Raw genomic sequence first — 27,132 nt, 5'->3', positions numbered from 1 at the left:
TTACAAATAAGGTATGTTTATTTATCATGTTATCAAGTGTGCTGTAACATAAAATGATGCAAAGTTAGAAACTTCTGAGAAATCCAAAGGACTCAATTCCATACCTCCATTAAGAGTCACATTATCACATAGAAAACTGGCAACAATCCTCCCATCAGAAATGAAGACAACAGGTTGTAGAAGAGATATCCATGACATTTCATTAATTAATTGGGATCCCGTTCCCAATATGGTAGTAGTTTAGTCACTTTCAAATTTGATGGAATTTATCTGGGTAGAGATAGTACCACCACAATAACTTCCCCTTTTCTTCTTTGTCTTCTCATGTCGGAAGGATTTACCTTTTGTAAATTTCAGAACATCATTTGCTTTTTCACCCCAGTCACCTACAGCTCCTTTCTGGGAAAGATGAGAGAATTGATGATCTTTAGCCACAAAACATTAAGCATAAATGGTTTTTGTCACTTTGTATTTATAAACTGTCCAGAGTCTATGAGTGTAGGTTGCAATAAATACACAAACCAGTGGTGAAATCTGAACCGGTTTACTACTGGTTTGCTGGCCGCGCATGCGCAATGTGCATCAAATGCGAGCTGCACGTGCGCAATGTGCACTAAAAGCAGTCTTGGGAAGGTAAGTAGAACAGCGCGTGGAGGGCGGTGATCAGCTGTAGCGCGTGTGGGAACCTTTTAAAAAACTTTTTAAAAGCATTTTTTTACTACTATTCGGGTGAATAGGTAGTTAAAAAATGCTTTTAAAAGGTAAAAAAAAAAAAGGCTCCAACAATCAAAGCTGTGCTGCGCGATCATCGGAACCTTTTTTTTAACCTTTTAAAAGCATTTTTGACTACCGTATTTTCCGGCGTATAAGACAACTTTTTAACACATGAAAATCTTCTCAAAAGTCGGGGGTCGTCTTATACGCCAGGTGTCATTCTCCTGTAACCAGGCTGACGAGCCTTAAATGGCTCTGGCGATCCAAGCTCTGACGATCCCAGTTTAGCCTGCTAATTAGGCAACTCAGCTAGAATCGCCAGAGCCATGGAGAAGGAAAAAACTTTTTTCCTTTTACATGGCTCTGGCGATCCAAGCTCTGACGATCCCAGCTGAGTTGCCTGCTAATCAGGCAACGCAGCTTGGATCGCCAGAGCCATGTAAAAGGAAAAAAGTTTTCCCCCTCCAGCTTGCTTACCTTAGCTGCTAGTCGCAACGCTTGCCTTGCTTTGCTTGCCTGAATCCATTCCATCAGCAAGCCACTCCCTGCCTGCAATCAAGCAGGCAGGGAGTTGTGGACTTCAACTCCCAGAATTCCTCAGCCAGCAAAACAAAGCTGGCTGAGAAATTCTGGGAGTTGAAGTCTACAAGTCTTAAAGTTGCCAAGGTTGGAGACCCCTGTTCTATTGGGTAAGTTTTTTTTCCCCTTTGGGAGCTTTAAAAAAAATAGTTAATTGGGTTTTTTTTAGTTGTTCTTTTTTAGACCTAGCCATTTAAAGTTTAGGAAGTTTTAAATTTAGTTTTCATATAAAAATAATAATAAAATAAAATAAAATAATATTTGTGCAGCTTTCTGAGATTTAGTGTGTTTCTGTAGTGTTTCACTCTTAACTACACAAACACACAAAATCTCACAAAGTTTATGTGGAATTTTGTGTGTGTAAAGTGTGAAAGTTGGTTTTTTGGGCTTTTTGTGGCTATGTGAGGTTCCTGCTTGTTGCAGGGGCCATTTTGGGTCTAGCACAGCTGCTTTTACATTGTGGGTGAGCCAGTTGTTTTTTAATTTTTATTTGGTGTGCATTGGAAGAGGGGTAGTCTTATATGGCGAGTATAGCCCAAACCCTATATTTTAACAGGAAAAGCCGGGGATCGTCTTATACGCCCAGTCGTCTTATACGCCGGAAAATACGGTACCTATTCGCCTGAGCCAGTAGTAAAAAAAAATGTCTAAAAAGTAAAAAAAAAAAAAAAAAACTTCCAATGATTGTGCATCGCTCAGCTGATCGTCGGAACTTTTTTTTTTTTTTACATTTTTTACTACCGGTTTGGCGAACCAGTAGAATTTTTTACTACCAGTTCAGCTGAACCGGTCCAAACCAGTAGCATTTCAACCCTGAAGCACACACATAAACACATACATAGCAAATAATGCAATTTTTTTATAGTTTGTCCAGGTAGTCTCTATTTTGTAGAGATTACTGCATGAAGAATGCCTATCCCTACCTTGGCATCAAAGGAATTGTTAGCTACTCGCACATCTATTTCTATTTCTTCTGTTCTTATTCTGCGAAAAGGACTGGATTGCTGCAGAAGAAAAAAGATACAAATAGTCCTCATGATATCATTCCAGGTGCTAAACAAAATTGATTTATGACCAGTCCTTCAAGTTCTTGCCACTTCAGCATCCCCATGGTCACATGAACAAAAGAATCTTGCACTTATGATCAATTGTGGCATTCTACTTGGATATAAGAATGCATGCAACCCAGAGCCTTCTTTTCTTGGTCTGCTTGTGATCACATATACTCTATGCTCAACCAAGCACCTTCTCCCACAAACTCACATGTATCCTGTGTTGAGCCTCCTTTTCCTTCCCCAGTACCCCTATTTATTACCTTGCTCTCTCCACTTAATGACTCACACATCTTGGATTGTGACAACTGGGTCTGCGAGGCATCACTAAATGTCGTCACATGATATCATACTTCACAGCCTCATTGCTTAGTGACAGCAATGTCACTCCAACTGCAATTGTAACTTGAGGATTACTTGCCTATGATATATCTGATTTCTGACCAAATCCTTCAAAATGGCAACTTAAGAGCTTTTCTAGTTGAGAAATTGTTTTTTAGAGTCACCAAACATTTAAACCAGAGATATAAGATCACCCATGTCATAATACTTTCTTTCAAAAAACCTTGTAACCCACAATTGAAATTCAGCTTTTGCAGTTATGAAGGAGTTACCCTGTGATAGCCAATGCGTTTAATAAATAAGGTAAAATAAATAAAATAATAAAATCCTTTTTCTCAATCCTTACCCGCTTTGATTTTGGGAATGTATGAGGACTTCTGGCTTTCATCTTCTTGATGTCTGGGGTCTCCAACTCTAGTTCATCTTTCCTTTTCCGCTTTTTTTTGGATAAACCTATTACATTTTACAGGAATAGTAAGCTTCCACAAAACCCTCTCATTCTAAGTAAGTAGTAATCTAATCAATACACAGCTTGTGGAGCAGGAAAGTTTCATTTGTGCTATATATTCAGGTATGAAATAGTTATTTAAAATATCTCTAATTGGCAGGAACTGATTCACCCAATATCTGGATATGTACAACATACTAAGCAAAATAATCCAGTGTGGTTTATAACTTGATGCTGTCCAAGCCAAAGTATGATTAAGCTATGGTTAAAATGATGCTGTAGCATGCTGTGAGCCACTAAAAAGTCTTCCTTGACAGACAGGGATGATGTTCACCTATCATATTAAATATGGTATCAGAACCAAGCCCAAAGATGACACAGCAAGATCCAAATGACTGCAATCCTTCTATTACTTACTCCTAACAAGCAGAATCTTGCCAAATTAAACCTTGTAACCTACTAGGTGCACATTCCATCACATTTTTTTCCTTTACCTTATTATATCCGATTTGGTATTATTTTCAAACTAGCTCCATTCTATTTAATACTTCCCTCAGGAAAAATTACTAACCTTCCTTTGTGGCCTCTTCATCAGAACTACTACTGTTTGTGGAATTCAGTACTTCAGATGTTGGAGTCTTTGATGCAGATGTTTTGCCCACAAAGTTGGCTGAGGTTTTTAGCACTTTTTTTGCTGTTTTGCAGTTATTTTGTCCCCTTTTTCTTTCTGTTTTTTCAGATATTTTAAATTCATCAGTGGAATTCTCAGAAGAGGTCCTGATCTCAGCTGGGGCTTGCTTGCTAATGATCAAATTGCTACCCACTGAGAGTTTGCTAGTTGCTTTCTGGGATGGCTGAGTCTGTTCTTCACTGCTTGAGCTGCTTGACTCAGAACTCTTTGGTTTAGAGACAGGGGTGCTGGATTTGGGTGTTGTTTTGACAGCCTTTGTGCTTTTTATTTTATGAACTTTCTTATCTTCAAAGCTACTTTCTACTTTCTTTGCCAGCACTCCAAGAGGTTTCTTCACTTTCTTTATGCCTGTCCTAACTGCAAATTTCTCAGGAATACTGTCAGAACAATCAGAATCTAGGAAGAAAAAACAGCAACGGAAAAACTAATCTGATTGCACGGCAACTTATTCTCACTATTTTTAAAGTTTAGATTTTTTTTACGTGGAGGAAAGTACAGATTCAGAACAATACTTATCAATTGTCAACCCTCAAACAACTACACTTCCTCCATAAATGCCTCTGCAAGAAAACGCTACCAAAAAGCACGCACTATAGATTACCTATTAACTACTCACAAACATGGAACCTGGCCCTCCAAAATGGATGCAAAATGCTTAAATTCATGATCACTGGTGCACACAACTGCGTAATAAAATACCAACACACCATCAATGAACAAAAAACAATGCCTCACCGCAATTGGACAAGATCTCACAAACAAGTTAGAACATGCCATCAATAAAATATCCAACAAACTCCAGACCCAAAAATGCAACACCCTGCAAAAGAAAATTGCCAAGATCACCCCACAACACAAGACGACAACTCTGACTCATGGATCAAAAACCTATCCAACAGAGCGCTATCAAAAGAGGAGAAAACTATACTCACACATGGCCTCAATTTCAACTACAAAATGTGCACCTGGTTGACTTCTTGCTAACCTAGAATCCATACTAAAAACCAACAACCTCGATCATGAGATGCAGGAAGACATCAGACAGAAGACCATCCCCAACATCCAGAGGAACAGACACAACAGGTCTCAACCAAGAACGGCAAGCACTAAAAACCTGAAAAAGGAGAAAAGCATTGTCATCCTGCCAACAGACAAAAGCAGATGCACCATCATAATGAACAAAACTGCTACATCAACAAAACTGAGGACCTACTGCACAACACCAGCATCAAATACAATATTAAAACAAAATGAAAAACAGCCCGATGAAGATGGAAAAAGCAAAGCAAATAACTTCCACAGAAAGGAAATATCTGCAACCACAAGGAGTCCACAATATCAAAGTTCTAGACTCCCCAAGATGCACAAAAATGGAATTCTCCTACGCCCCATTGTAGCACTCCCTGGAGCACCGACCTACAAACTAGTGAAAGCACTACAAAAAAAACTTTGTCACCTCGTTGATGGTTTGACAGTTTCCAATGAACCCTGAACAATTCCTTCAACTAATCAAAAACATCAAAATAAACATCGAAGCAATGATGGTCTCCTTCAATGTCACTGCTCTGTTCACCTCCATCAACATCAACCTGGCCAAACAAACATCCATAACCTGAGACAAAAACACCCCCAGAAAACACTGTCTATATCCACAGATGTGCCTGACAATACATTTCAAGCTCAACAGCAAGATCTACAAGCAGATAGAAGGCATACCCATGGGATCACATGTATCCGGCCTCATAGCAGAGGCAGTTATGAAGAAACTCAAATACACTGTCCTGCCAACCATCCAACCAACCTAAACTTTGGGACTGCTACATGGACAACACATTCATCATCCTGAAACGATCTAAACTAGAAAAGACAGAAAGTTCCCTTATCAGGTTCTCAGGACGGCCGTTACAATAACATTTCCACACCTGCAGATTGGCTGAATCCATATTGGGCTGAAGGGAAGGGTTTCTAATTTCTTTATCCTAACTGTATTGCCTGAGGGAATTCAGAGTCTGCTTTTCTTTCATCTTGCTATCACTCCAGTTCAATAAAAGGGTTCCTTTTGAAATGCCAAAGTTTCAAGAGTCTTTCTTGAACGAGGAGGAGAAGCCAGACCTTACAATATTGCCTGCTCAACAACGTGTTTACTGGCATCAACGTTACATGCAAGGAAGAAAAGGATGAACATCTCTGCTTCCTTGACATGGACATAAGGAGACATAAAAATGGTGAAATGACCACCTGTGTATACCAGAAATCCCTGCACACAAACCAAATCCTCAACTTTTCCAGCAACCACCCCCGGCACACACAAAAACCCCCCCGTGTCCAGACCTCTTCAAGACAGCCAGAACACACTGCAGCACCAAATCCCCAAGAAAAGCAGAGGAGAAATACTTCTTCAACATTTTTCTCTGCAATGGCTACCGCAGGAATTTTATACTGTGATGCATAACATCCAAACCCCAGAAAGTCACACAGAAAAGCACAGCACAGCACAGCACAGCACAGCACCAGGTCTTGCCATACATCAAAGGCACATCAGAAATGGCTGCCAGGCTACCGCAACCCCTAGGAATAACAATAGCCCTCAAACCCACGTTTACACTCAGAAGAAACTTATAAAGGTCAAAGACGGAAGGAAGACAGCACCAACCTAATATACAAAATCAGTTGCAACAATTGTAACCAGTTCTACAGGGGGCAGGCAGGACGACAGTTAAAATCCAGAATCCATGACCACCACCAGTAGGCTGTCAAACGCAAAGTCCCTGATTGCTAGTCACATCGACAACAAACAATACCTGTTTGACTGGGACAAAGCTGAAGTCATCGGCCACACCAAAACCCATCAAGCACACGAGCTTTTCAAAGCCTGATATTCTACCAATGGGTCCATCAACAAACACATTGACTTAGAACCAGCGTACAAAATAATAAGGAAGCGGACCATTCAAACCACCAACGACAGAATCAACCACCCTCACCAGTTAAATTTCACGCCTCACAGCAACCAGTCAGAAGTCACAAGACCAGAATCAGTCTTGTGATTCATTCAGCCTTGTGATTCAACCAGTCACAAGATGAACTGACCACCCAGGATCTATATAAATGAACAAGCCACTTCACCCAAAACCCTGCTGAAGATCTTACCTAGTTTGGTAATGAAATATCTGAGAGCCAAGCAGCAAGCTCGGAGGACAAACCTCTGCCTAAGTAGCTTGTTTTAACAATTCATAATACTTTATTACTTACTTATGGTGTATTTTAAATTTAAATTTTGGTACTGTAAGCATGCAATGTGAGAAAAATATTAATTATAGATTTTTTATGTTGTGTTTCTGTAAATAACTGAAGACTAAGCAAAATTCCTGCTCTACAATGAAAGAATACAAAATATTAAAATGGAAAACAATTGATTTACCATGTTATCCACAGTACCTGAAGTATCAGAGGAGCTGCTCACTTTCTTGGATGGAACTGATTTAGTAGCACCATTTGCTGAAACGGCTTTGGCAGAGCATTTGACCAAAACTTTCTTTTCTTCTTCAGAACTAGAATCTAAATAAAACAGGCATAGCTTTCATTTATACTGGCATATTTAATTTTACCTCAAAAATGTTGGAAGATTATATAGTACTGACAGCATTTTGTACTTGGCTGCTTATAACTATCAACACTATACAACTTCCTAATAGAGAAATCACATATTATATGACACGGTACTAACCTGAATCACTCCCTGAAGAAGTATTTCCTTTTTGGATAGAAACAGGAAGAGATTTGGGGGAAAATGCTTTTTTAATCACAGACCCTTCAGCTAGAGAAAAAATATAAAGGTTTCATTATATTCCCTGTGACAATTCCAAAATAATAAGAATTCATAGATATGCTCTCAAGCTGGGATCATGTAGAGACCTCTACAGGTACTACTGCAACCTAAAACTAAAGTTGTCTTCAGCAGAAATAACTGCAAATACTTTTTATAGATTGAATAAGGACTATCTGCACTATTTATGCTAAATTAACTATAACATTTAGGGATTATGTGTTGTTAATGCAAAGTATCTTCTTATGAACATAACATACTGTGTTTCCCGGAAAATAAGACCTAGCTCAATTTTCCATGTCTGTGTCTAATATAAGCCCTACCCCAAAAATAAGCCCTAGTTAAGACCCACCCACTCCATCCCACCGCCTTGTTGCTTAGCACACTGGTGCAGCTGCCACAAGGTCAGGTAAGGTTGGTGGTGAAGGGGGTGGAGGTGCCCCACGTGCCCCGCACCTGTGCACCTTAGGACTGTTGCAGCCAAGCCGATGTCCCAACATTTTAACCAAGCAGGAGCCAAGCAGCGCACCGGCCACAAGGCGAGGTGAGGGGGTTGGAGGTGCCCCACACACTTGCACCTCAAGATCCCTGCAGTCATCCCACCCATGCCCCAACACCTGCCTCGCAACAGCAGTACTGTCCAGCAGGAGCCCACATGGCTGCCAGCCCACTTCTTCTGCTTGCTCAGCCACAATCAAGCAGGAAGCATATACACACAGAGGTTGGATTGGATCACTCTCTCTGTCTCTCGCTTGCTCACTTGCTCCCTTCCTTCCACTGTGCAACGATAACTGGTCCCCACTTTCTCACCGGCCTGCATCGCTCCACATCTCCGTTCTGGAAATGGCAGCCTCCTTTTCTGCCGCTTCTCCAACCGGTGTTGTGTTCCTCCTTCATATGGAATGGATGCATGCGGCTCTTTGACCCTTCTCCAGTGGCTCACTGCCAACCAGGTCACGCGACATGCTCTCTGCCTCGAGAAGGCACAAGCCTCTCTGAAAGCTACACAGCTGAAGCGCTCCTAGCGCAGGGGATAGCCGGAGCTCTACCCTTTCTGTATCTGGCGGTGGCAGCTGCTCTTACCCATTCCCCTCCTTCCTGAGGTGACACGAAGGGGACCATGGCTAGCGCTGAGCTCCCCACGAAGGATACTTCACAGCCTGTGCTGCCCCCTGCGCAGCACGGGCTTTCCAGCACTGCACAGCGTGGCCCACTATTCACCTGACTACGCAGTGGCAGCAGCAGGAGGGCGAGTCGTCGTCCCCACCATGATCCCAGCTCAGGAGGGTATCCTGCTTGGGAATGTGCGCGCGCTCAAGAGAGTGAGAGAGAGAGAGGAGAGAAAAGGGGAGAAAAAGAGAAGCAGAGACAGCCACAAGTGGAGGTGAGAGGCAAAGAGGATCACCTCTCTCTATGATTTTTTCCCTTCGTTTGAGATCTGACAGAGTTGGTACTATCTGTTTCCTATTGCTTCAGCAACCAACTAGTAGAGCTCAGAAAGCAGTATTTATTTATTTAACAAAAGGAGGAAGGAGAGAAAGCAGAGGCAGGGAGGAAAAAAGCAAAAGACTGAGAGAATGATGGAGGGAAAGAATAAGAGGGGGAAAGAGAGGGAAACAAATGAGAGAGGGAGAGAGAGAGATGAGGGAAGGAGGAAGAGAGGGAGGAAGAGGGGGAGAAAGATGAGAGGAGGAGAAAGAGAGAGAGAGATGAGAGGGAGAGAGAGAAAGAGATGAGCGAGAAAGAGATGAGAGAGGGAGATAAAGATAGAGGAAGAAAAATGAGAGAGAGGGAGAATAAGAGGGAGGGAGGGGGAGGGAGGGAGAAAGGGAGAGACAGGGAGATACCTGTTTCCCATAGAAAAGAAAACACCGGGAGTCACAGAACGTGGGTAGGCATGGCTGGTTGGGTCATGTGACTGGGTGGGAGTGAGTGACGTCAAGTTGGCCATGCCCAGCCAGGTTTTGTGGCTCCCAGTGTTTCGTTTTCTGTGGGAAATGGGTCCAAATGGCTCTTTAATTGTTTAAGGTTGCAGAGCCCTGGTATGGAAGGACGCTAAGCTCCAGAAAAACTAGGCCACCTGGAGCTGTGGGAAGAAGGCCAGGTTCCCCTTCACATATGGTTCTGCAAAGCCCTTGAGATTTTGTGTGGAGGATCAGATCCAGGGGTGAAATGTAAAATTTGTTACTACCGGTTCTGTGGGCGTGGCTTTGTGGTGGTGGGTAATGTGACTGGGTAGGCGTGGCCAACTTTTTTTTTTTTAACTTTTCAAAGCATTTTTTCTGCAAATGCAAAAAAATGCTTTGAAAAGCCTCTGCCCATCAGGAACACAGCTGGGATCGTCAGAGCCTTTTCAAAGCATTTTTTTTAACCACCTCTTCCGCTGAAGAGATTGCAGAAAAAAATGCTTTAAAAGTCTCTCTGATGATCCCAGCTGAGCTGCCTGATCTTTTAAAAAATGCTTTGAAAAGTCTCTCTGATGATCAGGCAACTCAGCTGGGATCGTCAGAGAGACTTTTAAAGCATTTTTTTCTGCAACCTCTTCTGGGGTGGTTAAAAAAATGCTTTGAAAAGGCCCTGACGATCCCAGCTGTGTTGCCTGATCTCAGAGCCTTTTCAAAGCATTTTTTTAACCACCTCTTCCCCGGAAAATGCTTTCAAAGTCTCGGAGATCCCAGCTGAGCCGCGCAATCATCAGAGGCTTTTTTTTTTTACTTTTAAAAGCAGTTTTTCAGCGTAAGAAATTGTAGAAAAAATGCTTTTAAAAGTAAAAAAAAAAAAAAAAGCCTCTGATGATCGTACGACTCAGCTGGGCATGGTGGTGGTGGTGGGGGCGCACAGGGATTTTTGCTACCAGTTCTCCGAACCACCCGTCGCCATTGCTACTGGATCGGGTGATCTGGTCCGAACTGGGAGCATTTCACCCCTGAGCAGATCACTTCCCGCAGGGTTGGCCTCGGCACCCGTTTTGGATGGCAAACAGAAAAACTTTGCTCTTTTTCTCCAGGGCCTTTGAAATTGTCGTCCCCCCCCCGCCCCCGCTTTTCTGCCTCAAAATCCAGAGCACAAATGTTTTCCTCCTAAACAGCTGAGGGTACGGTAGCTACAGTATGATTTTTGTAGAAAAAAATATGAAGGAGGAACAAAATGCAGGTTGGAGAAGTGGCAGAAAAGGGGGCTGACATTTCCAGAACGGAGATGTGGGGCGATGCAGGCCAGTGAGAAAGTGGGGCTGTGCAGTGGGAGGGAGGGAGGGAGGGAGAGCGCAATCTAATCAAACCTCTGTGTGTGTGTGTGTTTGTGTAAGAGAGACAGAGAGAGGGCCAGAGGGAGAGAGTGCACACCGCCGCCAGTCGTGGTTTAACTCTTTGAGGTTGGATCGGATCTCTCTCTCTCACACTCACACAGAAGTTGGATTAGATCGCTCTCTTGCTCTCGCAGCAGTGCTTCAGTGCCCAGCCAGCTGGGATGGCCCCACTTCTCATTTAGCCACTTTCACTCTTCTCCCTGCTCCTCTTCCCCTCGCTCTGTTTTCTGTCTCTCCATTGCAGCACAGCGCCCGGGATCCACTTTGACAGTGGCGGGGTTTGGGGGATGGTCAATCCCCATTTGTGGCATCAGGTTATTGTCAGGTTGTGGTAAAGACAACTTAGGGAAAATTCAGATACACTAAAAAGAGGAACACAGGGACACATTTATAGTAAAGTAGTATAAGCCCATGATTTGCACACCACAAAGGCACTGTTCTCACCACCTGCTAAGTCAAAAAGCAAACCTCAACGTGCACATTTAGCAGTCTGAACATGATTAATAGCTTGCAACTGTGATTTGGAAATTCCAATTTCTGACTGATGAAGATTGGTGACTGCTTTGGGAGACCTGATTTAGGATGATCTGATTGCTCCAATGTCTTCTCACATACTGCATGGAATTGCTCAAATAACAAAAAGCCCTGCCAAGATGCCTGTTAGCCATTATATTTCTTTGCCTTACTAATGTCCAATCTCAACCTGCACATGACTAATAAATGATGTATTTATTGGATCCAAATTGGATCTGTCAGGTATTGTCTGAAAATTGTTTTCCTGAGCCTAAAACGCAAAAAAAAGCCTTTCTTCTTCCTTGCATCTATCGCAGGGATCAGATGTCTCCTTCTGCCTGATGGACAGTAGTGCATCCTTTCCTATATTTGAAATTCCTTCTATAAATAAAGGAAATTTTTCTTCATTAATAAGAATGTATCTACCAGAATATCTACTACTACTTAATACTTTTGGTATCTACCAATTAGTCATATTTCTCTCCCATAGATTAGATTTAACTCTTTACCAAAAGTCAAGCTTTTAAAAGGAAGATATATTTGAAAGAATCTCTTTAATATGCACATCTCATCAGCTTTATATACAAGTTATTTATGAAACATACTTGATGGTCTCTTTGTGAACACTTGCTCTTTTTTCTCATTATTCTCTCCCTTCTTCTTAAAGGTCTTTTTAATGAGGTGTGCTTTGCCTTTCCTTGATTCTATGGCTAAAGGGGGTGGCACAGCAGAGTACTCTCCTGCAATGACAGACAGCAGGGAGGAAGAAAGAGAGGGACAGCCACACACAAAAACATATATTGGATAAAGTTAGATCTTGTAGACATATGTACATGATTTAACTACATAAATTGCTTTAAATGTTCAAATCGATTGCCATTTTCTTTTAAACACTTTCTTATTCATTTGTTGAATGACCTCTGTACATTACTAAGCCCATTTTCTAACTTTTTCTCTGGAAAAAAACAATTTGGGATTAGCTTGTCAATTGCTACCTCCTATATGTGTATGTGCGTTGTATATATTACACCCACATGCATACACATATATAGAATGTAGCAATAGAAAATAGAAAAATGATATCTACTGATGAAATTGTTCACATTTATCATACATTTATCAATATATTACTTCAGAAAATGAAAAAAAAATCTAGAATACAAACTTGATTTTTAAGTATTGTTGGACTGTTAAGACTATTCTTTGGTCCTTCCTCTGAGCAAGCAGAAGTTTAAGGAGATTTCTATCTAGATCTTCATCTAAATTAAGAAGCTAGCTTCTTTTAATAACTCACCACGCTTGGGCTTTGAGGCTAGATTTTCATGTTCTGAACTGTCACAAGTCTCACTGTTGCTCTTCTTTACATGCTTGCTTTTAACCGGAAGTGGCTGAGCAGTGTTGTTTTTATAGTGTGGAAGTTTCTTCAGTTTACCCTTATAAACAAAAAAAAAGAAAAAAGAAAAAAAGAAAACTAAAATTGTCCCAACATCAATCTAAAAAACACCATTTTCAAGATGATCATCATTCAGTCAGACATTGCTTATATACAAATGCCAAACCAAAGACATGGAAAGCTGTTAAGATATCATTGTACAGGATAAGATTAGGGATCAGCAGTTCCCCAATGCCCAAGAGTGTTTTCAGAGTTCTTCCTCACTTGCTGCTGAAATTAACCTTTGGTTAATTGTAACCGTTTCCTCTCCCTGCCTGCCTAATTTTAGAATCCATTAAGGAGATACCTCACTTTCTTTTTTTTTTTAATTTGATTTATATGCCGCCCTTCTCCGGAGACTCAGGGCGGCTTACAATGCGTTAAGCAATAGCCTTCATTCTTTTATATATTTTATACAAAGTCAGCTTATTGCCCCCACAAACTGGGTCCTCATTTCACCTACCTTAGAAAGGATGGAAGGCTGAGTCAACCTTGAGCCTTGAAGAGATTCGAACCAGCAGAAATTGTAGGCAGCTGTGTTAGTAACAGGGTGCACTAAACCCCTGTACCATCAAGGGCACTATTCTCTATTAACTGTGTTCACAGACCACAATTAACTGCTGATGGAAACTCAAAGTACTGTGTAAGATATTTAGAATCAATATTGTTAATAGTATCTTTGAGAAATGTTTGGCTAGGATGATGAAAATTTTATGAAAAGCAACTGTAAAGCATATAAGATTTAGAGTATTAAAAGCCCATTTAGTAGGACTAATTTTTAAAATTAATTGGAAACAAGCTATTAAAGGAAGTTTATAATAAACTGTTTTGGGATTATATTTTTCCAATAAAGTGGGAATAACGAATACAAAAAACTAATACAGGTAGTTCTCAATTTATAACAGTTCATTTAGTGACCGTTCAAAGTTACAAAGGCACTGAAAAAAAATGGCACAATTGTTTTTCACACTTACGACCTCATGCTCATCTGATCAATATTCAGATGCTTGGCATTTATATTATTCTTAAGGTTTTAGAGGGCCTGAAAGTGAGGGTAACTTAAAGTGAGTTAGGGTTAGGAATTTAAAGTGGTGGATCATTATCTTGATAAGTCAAACTTATGTACCTCCTTCATTGCAATACTATTGAAAGGTTAAAAAAAGCCTTCATAAAGAGGATTCTCTATGTTGAAGATCTTTTATCTAAAAATTGTGGCTGCTCAATTTACAACAATATCAAATCTGATTTTGCTGCAGAAATTTGTCTATTATGTGTCTTTTTGAATATTGAGCATTGAATTGCACTCTTTCATGCTGAATTTGACAGCATTCTGGGTAGTTTTCAGGAAGCGAACAGAAGGAGAGAATAAATGGTTTATTATTGTAACAGAGCAGCACAGGTTTTCAGACATTAAACATGTCCTATTAAACAAAAGTAACAGAACATTTTGTTATTCTGTAAGTCAGTTTCAGAAGAGTCTTCAAAATATCTATTTTATACATGCATGCAGGAACACACACGTATAGTAGGAACACACATACCATATTTTTCGGAGTATAAGACGCACCGGAGTATAAGACGCACCTTAGTTTTTGGGGAGGAAAATAAGAAAAAAGCTGATTGGCAGGTACATCGGCCTCCCGGAATATCCCCAATCAGCTGTTCCCAGAGGTGAATTTTAGCAACAAGTTCCTTGTTTGTAAGCTCTGTGCCTTACTTTTTTTTGTGTCTCTGAAACGTCTGAAACTCTGTTTCAGAAAAAACTTTTTTTCCTGTCTCTGAAAGCCTCCAAAACAGAGCCTCTGAAGCTCTGTTTGGGGGCTTTTTTTCTGAAGCTCTGTTTGGGGGCTTCTTTTCTGAAGCTTCTTTTCTGATGCTTTTTTCAGCCTTTGAAACCTCTGTTTGAGAAGCTGCGTGGGGCTACATTCGGAGTATAAGACACACCCAGATTTTTACCCTCTTTTTTTGGGAGGGGGGGGAAAGGTGTGTGTTATACTCCAAAAAATATGGTATATACAATACAAATGTACTCTCCCTACTAGGTTTTCTGTATGTGTAAAAATTAGGGAGGTTTTATTTATATATTAAATTTATTGATACTGCAATTTCAAATAACTCTTGGCAGTTTCTATACTTTACAAGTTTTCTGAAGAGAAGGATATTTAGTTTTCTATCTTTGTCAAAAATAAATAATGACTATTTAGCTATCATACCAAAGATTCATAACTTACTTTGACAGGCTGATTCTCTTCAGAGCTGGAATCCTCGCTACTACTCGACTCATCACTGCTGCTACTACTCTCTGCCTTGCCATTGGTAGTTTTGGACATCACCTTGGTAGGTTTTGCTGCCAATTGTGATTAAAATGTTTCCATTAAATTGAAACATCAGATAACCAGATATGCAGCTTTAAATACTGTATAGTTTTAACAGTCCTCCCTCTCCTTTACAAGTATCTCTTTGTAATATATCTTTATAAAAATATTTCCAAAAACAGCATCCAAGGTTACTTGGCAACATGTGAAACCAACCAAAGTTCAAAGGAAATTAATCAATTTTCTATATTTAAAAATATGAATCATTAGCAGTGTAAACCACTAATTCAACTTATTAAGCACAAGGAATAAGCAACAGTAAGAACTTTGCTCTTGTATATTACATGGATTCATACATTGAGCAGGAACTGAACTTATAAATGAAACAAAACTAAATTCCCTTCCAAATTTATCTTTTAATTATTCCATTTCAACCTGAGGGCATTGCTGTTTCTCTAGATGTGCAGCAAGCCTGAGTAACAAGCAACTTATATTATCCTATTTTTCCCTCCCTCTTAAGATTTCTTCAACACGTTTCAATATCAGAACATGACTAAATTTTCTATAAAATGGGAACAGAAAAATCTCTTTAAAAATACATTCATGTCTCCTTTAGTCCTTACATACATTACTTGAGTTATCATATTTTTCGGAGTATAAGACGCACCAGAATAAAAGATGCAGCTTAGTTTTGGGGGAGGAAAACAGGAAAAAAAATCTGCCTACTAGTTATTCATCTGGCTAGCATCCTTAGTCTGGTCAGCTTCAGCACATTAGTTTGCTGGTTTGCTGCTTGGGGATAAAAACCAGCTTCTAAAGCACAACTGTTCTTTGGAAAGAGAAGCAATGAAAAAAGCAGGCAAAGCATGGAGATTTCTTTACTCGCTAGCGCCTCGTGAGGGCTGAAAAAATATGCCCAAATTTTCAGCCTCTTTTCGGGGGGGGGGGGGGTCTTATACTCCGAAAAATACGGTACTCATAAACTTATAGCTTGAAGTTAGTTGTTACCTGATGTAGAAGCCAGTTTTATGACTTTTTGGGCTCCTTCTGACTTTGGTGGTTGGTGCTTTGGAGTTTCATCTTCTGAGCTGCTTGAATCTGAACTTGAACTCTTAGATGTCTTCTGGGACTTTGTTTTTTGAATGGTTGATTGGAGAGCTATTCTCTTCTATCAAGATAGGTCAGTATCAGTGTCCAACAATGTAATGTAATTAGGATGGATCTAGATTCAACAGCAGTTGGGTGTAGCTTGTTCAAAACTATTATTCTTCTCACTTAGCACCTATCATTTTAGGAGAGCTATGTTATTGAAAGAGGCACCTAACTATTCCTAAATATTATTCTCTGTAGTCTTAGATATCAGATAAGCTTATTACCATAAAGTTTCAAGAAATCCATGTTTCTCTAGCACATTTGCAACGTAAAGGATGATTTACAACAGAATATTTCTTACACGTGTTTAGATAACAGAATGTAAATGCTATCTGATGAGCCTTATTATTGATTCAAACTTATTCACTCCTCTAAAATTTGAGGGTATAATAAAACTCTCTTGAAGTATCTGAGTATAACAGGAAGTGAGGGGTACCAAACTTTGTTGGCTTCACATTATTTTCTATCCTAACAGCAACTGTCAAAACTAAGAATCAGAATAATTTTTTTATTTTATTTTATTTTTATATGCCGCCCTTCTCCGGAGACTCAGGACTGCTTACAATGCGTTAAGCAATAGCCTTCATACTTTTGTATATTTTATACAAAGTCAGCTTATTGCCCCTACAAACCGGGTCCTCATTTTACTCACCTTAGAAAGGATGGAAGGCTGAGTAGACCCTGAGTCTGGTAAGAATTGAACTCGCAGTAACTGCAGGCAGCTGGATGTTAAATGCTGCCTTAGTAGGAGGCATTAGCCTCCTACGCCACTCAGGCTCCTGAGGCATTAGCCTCCTACGCCACTCAGGCTCCTCAAATCTCTGAGCCAGCTTAGAGTATGTATTTCAAGAAATATTTTCACTGCATTTGTCATTTTCAAACTGTAACAAGTTTCATTCTTCAGCATTAACACCCATCCGTCCTAATTCAATTATACAATGATGGTGACACTATTATTTATTTGTCCCAGGTCCAGAAAAGCCTTCGAGTATTAGCTAAATTTTATCACCAAAAAAAACTATTAATCAAGTGCTTTAAATACACCTTCCGCTGGAAATCAATCACCCACAAATCCCTTTCATGCACAGAGGGCCATAAATGAGAGAATTAGATATGTAAATCATATCAGAAAGATAACATTCTGGTTCCTTCTGCAGGTAAAATGTTCAAAGCCAAATTCTGTTGTGAAGCACACAAATGTACCCCAATTTTATCAAAATCACCTTATTTGTTCTTGTAGATGAATGTAATTTCTCATATTTAAAAAAACAACATAACAATTGACTTTTCTCTTTCAGTTCAAGTACTAACAATCACAAATCTGGAGAAAGCTATCACTGAGGCCAAACACCACGTTCTTGACTTTGATCTACAAGCAGACAGATCTAAAGTTGCAAATTGTACTTCAGGAACTTTCCCTTCACTATTCCAAACTACTTCTTAAAGATATTTTCTTCCTCATGCAGAAAGATGTTTGTAACAACCTTGCGCTAAAAGAGGATATGGAAGATTAAGTTAAAAGGCCTTATTCCAATACATCTTCACAAAGAAAATAAAGCTCAGCTTTATGGCTCAGCTATATGGATTTAAATTAAGCAACTATCCCCATTACAAAAACAAATTCCTTGGGAATCCAAAACTACCCGCTCATACATAAAAACAGAAGGCCAAAGAATAATGATAAACTGGAAAAAGACAGAACTTTAAGAAAACAAAAAGTAATAACTTTTTAGAAACAAACTATGCTAATGAAATATTACCTCTTTGTTCTTTCAAAACTCCATTGTTTTTGCAATGGAAAAATAATGCTTCATTTCCTCAAGTTACATTAAAGAACCTCACTGACCTTGTTTGGCACATGATGTGTTGTAGCCAATAAAATGTTCTATCCTTGAACCTGGTGGAGGGAGACTTAATAACATTCCTTATCACCATTGCATATGCTCAGTTGTAACTAGTGAAGCAATAAGTCATGTCTAGATGCACTGTTTGCTGTACCAGGATTGGTTAGGTACTTTACTGCATCAACTATTTTAAAGTACAGAAACTAGACCAAACAGCAGCTAATTTTTACTTTTATGATTTCATTGTCAGGATTTGTGCATATATCTTATTTGATTCTATGTTTTGAATTTATATTACTTCCTTTGGATGAGTTTTTAAATGTGGTCAGTGATGATAAACAAACTCCACAGGTTTTCTCTGTGGAAAAGATATTGAGAAAATTAAAAACAAACCTTTGCTGGTTTCTTCTCTTCTTGCTCAGAGTCTGTGGAGTCAGTGTTATCAGCACTGCTGCTCTCAGAACTGCCTGAAGTTGCCTTTATTGGTACTGGGTACACAGTCACTGGTTTTGCAGCTAGAATTTAAAATAATAATATTTAAAATTTCAGTATAAATCCCAGCACCCACTAATCTAAATCAAGAATACACTACAATATACAGTATGTTCCATCTAAACAATGGCAGATGAATATATCTAAATTGGTATGGCAAAGAAAACAGCCATGAGTTAAGTACAAGATATTAAAGATGTGAAGAAAAGAGGATCGGTCTTACCAGATTTGAAGTTATATTTTGCTGCTTGTTGTTTAATTTGGATGAGACTGGGTGTTGTTAGAGGCTATTGGATTTAGGAAGTCACAATTTGAGATTTGGGTGGCATAGATATTTATGATATGATAAAGTTTAAGTAAATGTAAATTTTAAAAATCATTATGTCAGGTGTGCTATTCTTAAGAGCATGGAATAAATATAAATTTAGATTCTACTCAGAAAGATGTTTGACTTTGAACAAAATAATATTGAGGTTGAATTACATACTAATGATTAGCATGTAATTGTTAAAATGTATACATTTTTGTTGAGACATGAGACAGAAGTGAAATAATGTATGATAAATTGTATACATGATAGGCAAAACACTGTCTATAGCAGTGATAGCGAACCTATGGCACATGTGCCGGAAGTGGCATGCAGAGCCATCTCTCCGGGCACGCCAGCCGTCACCCGTTGCTCTTCTGGGTTCCAGCATGCACATGACCGCCAGTAGCTGTCTTTGCGCGCACATGCGCACCAGAAACCAGAAGACAAGGTGACCGGCGCATGACGGAAGCCAGAAGCTCAGCTTCCTGGGTGCGCACGTGAGCCGGGAAACTGCACTTCTGGTTTCCAGTGCTCCTGTGCACTCACGCTCCCATTTCGGCACTGAGTGCTGAAAAGGTTTGCCAACACTGGTCTATAGAATGCAGATGGTCCAATGGGAAAATGTGTGTTTGAAAGGATTGAAGGTTACATTATGTTACAATCTTAAAGAGAATTTTTATAAAATGATATATCATTAGTTTTTATCAGCAGAGAAATTATCTAGAATGTATAAAGATATTTTGAATCTTTACTGGAAATATAAATAATATAAAGCGACATTTTATCAGGCTTTTTGGAAGTATTAAAAAGCTAAAGAATCTTGGATACAAATACATATATTAATTCAGAATATTTTAAAGATTAAAATACAATTGAAACCAGAGACTTTTCTTTGGGGACTAATGGATAAGCAACTAGAAAAAAATTGATGAAACTTTTGTTCGTATGATATGTAACTGCAGCAAGACTACCATATACTCAAGAGTGGAAATGTTCAATTAACACTTAACAGAAGAATGGTTGGTGAGGATGAAGGAATTTGTAGACACGGCTAAATTAATTTTTCTTAAAGAAAAAACATCTACATTTATGACTGAACAAAAACCCTTTTTGTATAAAATGGAAAAAATACAATGATTTGTGGTTTTAATGATTAGAAAAAAATGAACAGAAAGGAATGAGCTTTCTTTTGTAATCAGAGAGTAAAGAACAGCAGTCTAGTCTTTGTGAAGGATTACAAACAAGGTATAGATCTTGGCTGAAGCTTCTTTCAGCAGACAAGTGCTGTAACAAGTGCTGTTTTGTTCCTTAACAAGTTCAGCAAGGAGTTCCCCAAACTGAGACTACATGGCGATATCCACCAGATGCAGGAGGGAATACCCGATTTATCATGAAATGGATGTTTTATACTTATGGATGAAGACACCCAGAACTCATTTCTTATGAAGATGGCTTTTTGGTTTACACTTGTCTTTCATTTTGAACTAGAGTTTTTTCTAGAATTTGTCAGTCAATTGACATAGGTAGGGAAGGGCTCTTTAAAGCTTCCTAAGAGCCACAAAAGTAATGGTTTTGTCCTATCTATCAGTGCAATGGAAGAGTCAAAGCAGCTAAAAACACCTCCAATCACAGGAGGAAACACGGAGCTTGTTTTGAATTCCCAGTATTTCCTATGGCAGGAAATTACATATTTCAAATTTGTTGTCACATTACAACTCACTTAAAAATTCCAGTGGAATATTCTAAATATTCTCAAGCTCTGAAGAAAACTTTTTATAATTTTCATTTTGTACATGCTCTTAAGACCACTATGCTGCACAAATCTCAGTGTGGAACCATTTTGCTTTCTCCTATTGACAGTGGTAGAAAGGTATGTAGAAATCCCCACACCATGTATTCTATAAAAAAATGGATTATTCTCTAGACATGCTGCTCTTCTTGCAAGCATTTTACCAGGTTTCACTAACATCATTAATATTCCTGCAAGCATTTTATAACTAGGTTTTATTAACATGTGGGTGGGAGAGGGAGTGGGATTTCCTGGATATTTTAATATGGTAGCTTATTCTATTATTGCCTTCCTTAATAGCTTTTTAGGTGGTACTGAATCTTGATTGCTCTTGTTTATTTGGATGCTGGTTAACAGGTGTTAAGAAGAGTGTATTTAGGTCTGTTTGCATCTTTCCTTGACTTTTGATTGCTCTCTTTCTTGAACATTCATAGATGGAGTGTCAGATCTGCCATCTTCAGCTTTTACGCTTTGCTGGCATCCTGTCATAAAGTGCGAGGGGGGGAAGGAAGGGAAAATGGAATGGAGATGAGAGGAAAGGAGGGTGAGAGCCTTGACGGAAACCAGAAGTGTGAGAACCAGCAAATACCCGACCTGGGAACAAAATGTGAAACTGCTTCATACCGCCAACCATCCAACCATCCATTCTGTTCCCAAAACATCTAAACAGTATGCAATTAGATGGAGATGGTCTAGTCAAGGGGGGAGGGCCAGGGGAAGGGGGAAAATATGTTTTGCACAGAAATCTTAAGATCTAGCCTTTCTTTTGCTGCAACCACTTAACCTAGTAAAAGAACCTATCATTTCAACCAAATGGAATTGAGGGTTTTTATTTCTTAAGGGTTCTGAGCTGGAACAGGCCTGACATGGAGCTTATCTAAATAGGTCTGCTAATGACGGCTTCTCGGAGTATCATACATAAAGAAATTCTCTTGCATTTCTAGATCTGGTTTCAATCTAAGATAACTACAGTTTCTCAACTGAAACTGTGGTTGAATTTGGGTGTTCTAAAATAAATATGTTTGGATGCATTCTGGCAGTTGGAAGACTTGATAAAAACTCCTTCATTATGGTAAACAAGTATCTGCTAAAACATCATTCTCCGAGTCAAAAGGCGAATCAAATCGTGAGACATTTTATCAGTAATATAACAAACCACTTTGAAAAAGCATGAAATATTACACTAGACATAAACCAGCAAGCCTCACCTTGTTTTTTGACTGGAGGGATTTCATTTTCGCTGGAAGTTTTGTATCTAGATGATTCTTTCTTTGTCTTCTTCACAGGAGACCCATTTGCAAATGCTTGCTGTTTTTTGGCAATAGGTGATCTGAATGGATGGGTGAGTGACAATGTATAAGAATCATTATTCCATATTAAGCTTTGGAATGTTCAGGAGACATATGATTGGAGCCAGTTTGTGAAGATAAACACAGCTGGGCATATCCAATGACTGAAAAAGAGATCATCTTATGCTCCAATATAGAAACTGGGGGAAAATGAAAACGTTCATCTAAATATTCATAAATATTAAACTAGTCAAGAAGCTGTGATTATATTTATAGCCTTTTAATCTCAATTTGTAATTAAAAACAATCCCAAAGGGCCCATTTGAAATATTCATAATGCCTGCAGACATAATGTGGTTACTTCTGGTATCTTATTAACCTATACAATGAATATTTCTTGGAAAAACAAAGTTTATTAATATTAAAGGAGTATAGAATAATTTAGTATAAAAATGGAAACTAATAGTAAATTTGCCACAACCTTAATTTTACTTCTTTATATAGTATAAATGAAGCATGTCTCATTTATTTACAAATATATGTGCCTTTATAACATATAGCTGCTAGCAGTTAAATCTCATGAAGTTATACACATATACTTCACAATTTATAACAATTGGGACTAGAATTTTTATCTCTAAACAATGCAGTTGTAAAGCACAAATCAGGTTATTATTGCTTCACTGAATCTTATGGTTGTTCGGCAAGGCAACTTTCTTCTGGCTTCTCACAATGAAAGGCAGTGGGAAAGCTAGCAGGAAGTTGCAAGCAAGTAGGTAGGTGGCTGCTGCCAGGTGGGGGAGAAAACAAAAGGGTATGCAAAAGGTGTGGCAAAGATCTGGGAGGATGCAAGGGAGTGCACTAGATGCCACAGCAGGAGGATGCACAGGATTCAGAAGAGGGGAGAAATGGGGAGAGTGCACAAGGGTAAGCAAGAGCATAGTGCAGATCAGGGAGAGTGTGCAAGGGGGTATATGAGAGATGCAGATTTGGGGGAACATACAAAGGTATGAAGGGTGTAGTGGATGAAAAGTATGTGAGGGCGCAGTGAGGGTTGGAGGAGTGCTGTGGGTGTGCAAAAGGACCAGCATGATGAGGCACAGAGGGGCTGGGAAGACAGTGTATGGGTGGGAGGGGATTTATTCAAAAACTTGCAACTTTACTGGTTGGCTTCCCCACTGACTTTCTAGGGAAGGTTACAAATGTGATTCTAGGGTGCTATGTCATAAATTCAAACTGGTTGCCAAACCAACAGATCACAAGACCACAGGAGTGCTGGGATGGCTGGAACTCTTGAATTTTCTCCTAATCACAATTTGTTCAGTGCTTTTATAACCTTAGTCACTGAACAAACAGTCATGTAACAAATGCATTTTACTCAACTACAAAGATGTCTGAAACATTATGTAAATAGAGCATACCATGCCCTTGCCTGGACAACTGTTTTGTTTGGACCCAGAACCCACATTTTTTTTGTCCAGATATGTGTTGCAGAGGCAGCAATACCAAGATAGTGATAGCATACTGAGAAAAGGAGCTGGGATAATCAAGAGCAAGGTGGATAGGCCAGTCAGGTTGCTCCTGTTTCACTTGAATTCAAGCAAGGTAGCAGCAGGGAAAAAAACAGCACTGGGAGTGGGTTAGGTGTAGGTTGGGAGCATAGTGTAGCAGTGAAAAAATCAGAAAAAAAATGGCTGAGACAAATGGAGAAAGAAACAGGTCAAAGGCTAAGTTAGGAGTACAGCCGTTGCAGGCAAAGAAGGTAATGGGATTATTCACTCTGGAAGACCCATCTGGACTTCGTTGTAGTCAAAACCTGAAGAGCCATATAATTCCAAATTTTGATTCAACCACAATCCTGTTAAACCCCAAGCCACAATATGTTCCGTGTTCTGCTAATTTTTATTCCATGTATCTGCTTACTGTGAAGTGATCTTGCCACAACTGTGGCAGCCGTATAGGATGCCACAGTTGGGGCAACATCACTGTATTCACTGCCAATTGTAAAATGAACTGGGTAACTCACACTTGAATTTTTTCTCTGGTTTCAGAGAGTCTATTAGAAATAAGTATTAGAACAAATGACACATGTTCCCTATTTTCTGGGATTGGTGAGAAACTGTTGCCAACTTCCAGCCATCACAAACAGCAGGACCCTGAAGGCTGCAAAGTTTGGATGTTGCTCCTCCCTAATTTAGACTCCCAGCCTTTTAATTACTAGTTTCACATACATCCACAGCAGAAAGACTTAAAGCTCATGACAAATCACTAAAAAAATAAGCTAGCTGGCTAAATTGTTTAAAACAGAAATATATAATCTTTTCCCTGAAGATAAGCTACTTACTTTAGCCAATAATTGAAGATATCAAGGAGAGAAGCAGCATTTGGATCTTGCTCAGTCTACAAAAGAATCATGAAGGAAATGAAAATTGGAAAAAAAAAAGATAATATTGTTGACAGTGATTGAAAAGTTCAGGTTAGAGATAAATATTACAATCCTGTCATCTTGCTAACATCCTATATCATGAGTACAGAGCTGTTACATAAAGCATTCTTCCCACAAATACAGATGGTTCTCAACTTAAACAGTTCACTTAGTGACTGTTCGAAGTTACAATGGCAGTGAAAAGTGACTTATGACCATTTTTTCACACTTATGACCACTGGTGGCATCCCCTGGTCACATGATTTACATTCAGATGCTTGAGAACTGACTCACATTTATGATGGTTGCAGTGTCCTCGGGTCATATGATCACCTTTTGCAATTTTCTGACAAGCAAAGCTAAGGGTGAAGCCAGATTCATTTAATGACCATGTTTCTAATTTAACAACTGCAATGATTGACTTAACAAATGTGGCAAGAAAAGTTGTAAAATGGAACAAAACTAGCAACAAATTTCTCACTTACCAACATAAATTTTGCGCTCAATTGTGGTTGTTGAGCACTAGCTGTAGTACATTTATTTATTTATTTATTTGTTTAAATTTCTATACCGCCCTTCTCCAATATAGGACTCAGGGCGGTGAACAGCCAAAGTAAAAACAAGACATACATACAAAACATACAAAATCTAAAAAACTGATTAAAATAATTAAATATCTTGGCCATAATTAAAACTGTTCCAATTTAAAATCACTTTAAAATTTGAGTCAAGCCAGCCCAGCTAGTTGAAATAAATGGGTTTTCAGGGCCCGACAAAAAATCCGGAGGTCTGTTATTGTACGTAACTCTGGGGGGAGGTTGTTCCAGAGGGTGGGCGCCACCACAGAGAAGGCTCTCCCCCTGGGGGTCGCCAGCCGACATTGTCTGGTGGACGGCACCCTGAGGAGGCCTGCTCTGTGTGAGCGTACTGGCCGGTGGGAGGCTATTGGTGGCAGAAGGCGGTCTCGTAAGTACCCCGGCCCTAAGCCATGGAGCGCTTTAAAGGTGATCACCAACACCTTGAAGCGCACCCGGAAGTTTCATTTAACAATGAAACAATTCAGCTACCTGAAGGCGACCAGTTTTTCAAGCACTGATAAATGCTTTTAAAGAGACCACAATACAATTTGCTTGGTTTACTAAACTAAAAGCATCAGCAAAACTAGTTGGTTATTATTGGTAATATTACTGGTAGAAAGAAATTATATCTAGCAAGGTAACACTCAAAACTTTATTTGAAGAAATAAGATTACTTCTAGGTTTTCTATTTAAATTGTTTTAAAAGTTTAAATTTATGCATATGCAATATACACTAAACTTATCAATTTAGTGCATACTGTTTCCTATAAAAGCCTTTTAAGATTCTTATAATAGTAATACATAAACTAAGATATACAAGTAATATATAATATAGTATTAATGGCAGTACAAGTAGTCCTTGACTTACAAGTTCATTTAGTGATTGCTTAAAGTTACATTTCTGATAAAAGTGATGTATGACCGTTTTTCATACAACCATTGCAACATCCCCAAGGTCACCTGATCAAAATTCAGAAGCTTGGCAACTGACTCATATTTATGATAGCTGCAGTGTCCCGGGGTCATGTGATCACGTTTTGCGACCTTCTACAAGCAAAGTCAACAGGGAAACCAGTTTCACATAACAACGGTGTTACTAATTTACCAACTGCAGTGATTCCCTTCACAACTGTGGCAAAAAGAGTGGTGAAATGGGGCAAAACTTACTTAACAAATGTTTCACTTAGCAACAGAAATTTTGGGCTCAATTGTGATCGTAAGTTGAGGACTACCTGTATTGTTATTCGCTACACGCTTATACCTAAGCAAGGGCAGTTCAGAGACAGCAATAACACGGGGACGAGGAGGGGGTGTAACACTCTAAATCCTGAGGAATCCCCCCCCCAAATAGCTAATAGTTGAGTAGCAGCGTTTCTTTTAAATGCCACGTGCGGCCACACTATTCCCATAAGGTTTCATCTAAGCTTCCCTAAAGGCTGCAATCGACCTCGATAATATCTTCCGGCCTCCCTTCATCCCCACTCCCCCCTGGGAACACCTGCCCTGCCGGCAATCAATTGGCTGTCCTAGCCGCGCCGACCTCCCAAAGGCACTTCCCAAACTGCGGCAGTCACGTCGGACGATGCCCTTCCAGGCGTGCCCGCCACCTTGGCCTCACCGCTCCAGCCGCTTTCCCAAAAGCCCGCGCCGCCCCATCGAAATGGTTCTCCCGCAAGAAAGCAAGAACCAGCGGGAACAAGTCACTCGGCACCGCACGCTCCGCCGCCATCTTATCGTCGGAAAAGGCAGGCGCCGCGCCGGATGCTCGGTGGGAGGAGCATTTAGAGATATAAAATTGGAGTGGCGCTTCTACGTGCAGTCTTTTCTGCGACTACAGTGAGAGCTACCTGTTGCGGAAGGGAAAAATCTGCAGCAGCTTCTGAAGACAACAAACGCTGCTTTCCAAACCTGCTGCATATAATGCTGTGAAGGGAGGGGCAAGCTGTTGTTGGGGTCAGTCTATAACAGAGGCCTTCAAAGTTGGCCGCTTTAAGACTTGTGGACTTCAACTCCCGGAATGCTGGCTGGAGAATT

At 39.6% G+C, this 27,132-nt stretch overlaps 1 protein-coding gene across 2 annotated transcripts; it reads right to left on the bottom strand.

The window, feature by feature from the left end:
- Positions 1 to 26,834, bottom strand: NOLC1 (nucleolar and coiled-body phosphoprotein 1). 2 transcript variants are annotated; one of them, XM_070945867.1, is made up of 14 exons: positions 26,717 to 26,834; positions 24,440 to 24,495; positions 22,015 to 22,136; positions 18,609 to 18,730; positions 16,228 to 16,387; positions 15,136 to 15,251; positions 12,767 to 12,905; positions 12,078 to 12,212; positions 7,554 to 7,643; positions 7,265 to 7,384; positions 3,707 to 4,222; positions 3,034 to 3,140; positions 2,217 to 2,297; positions 1 to 399 (listed from the first exon to the last, which is right to left on the bottom strand). In XM_070945867.1, the coding sequence occupies exons 1-14, from the start codon at positions 26,825 to 26,827 to the stop codon at positions 241 to 243; spliced, it is 2,034 nt and encodes a 677-aa protein (XP_070801968.1). In that variant the 5' UTR covers positions 26,828 to 26,834; the 3' UTR covers positions 1 to 240. The 2 variants fall into 2 exon arrangements, with proteins under 2 accessions (XP_070801968.1, XP_070801969.1); XM_070945868.1 differs by having other exon boundaries at positions 3,707 to 3,862.
- Between the last annotated feature and the right edge of the window lie 298 nt (positions 26,835 to 27,132).

The sequence above is a fragment of the Pituophis catenifer genome, unplaced genomic scaffold (genome assembly GCF_029215685.1).
Source record: "Pituophis catenifer annectens isolate HBS135680 unplaced genomic scaffold, rPitCat1.0.hap2 SCAF_6, whole genome shotgun sequence".
Lineage (NCBI taxonomy): Eukaryota > Metazoa > Chordata > Lepidosauria > Squamata > Colubridae > Pituophis > Pituophis catenifer.
The sequence above is the reverse complement of the archived record's forward strand: the minus strand, read 5'-3'. Positions and strand labels throughout refer to the sequence as shown.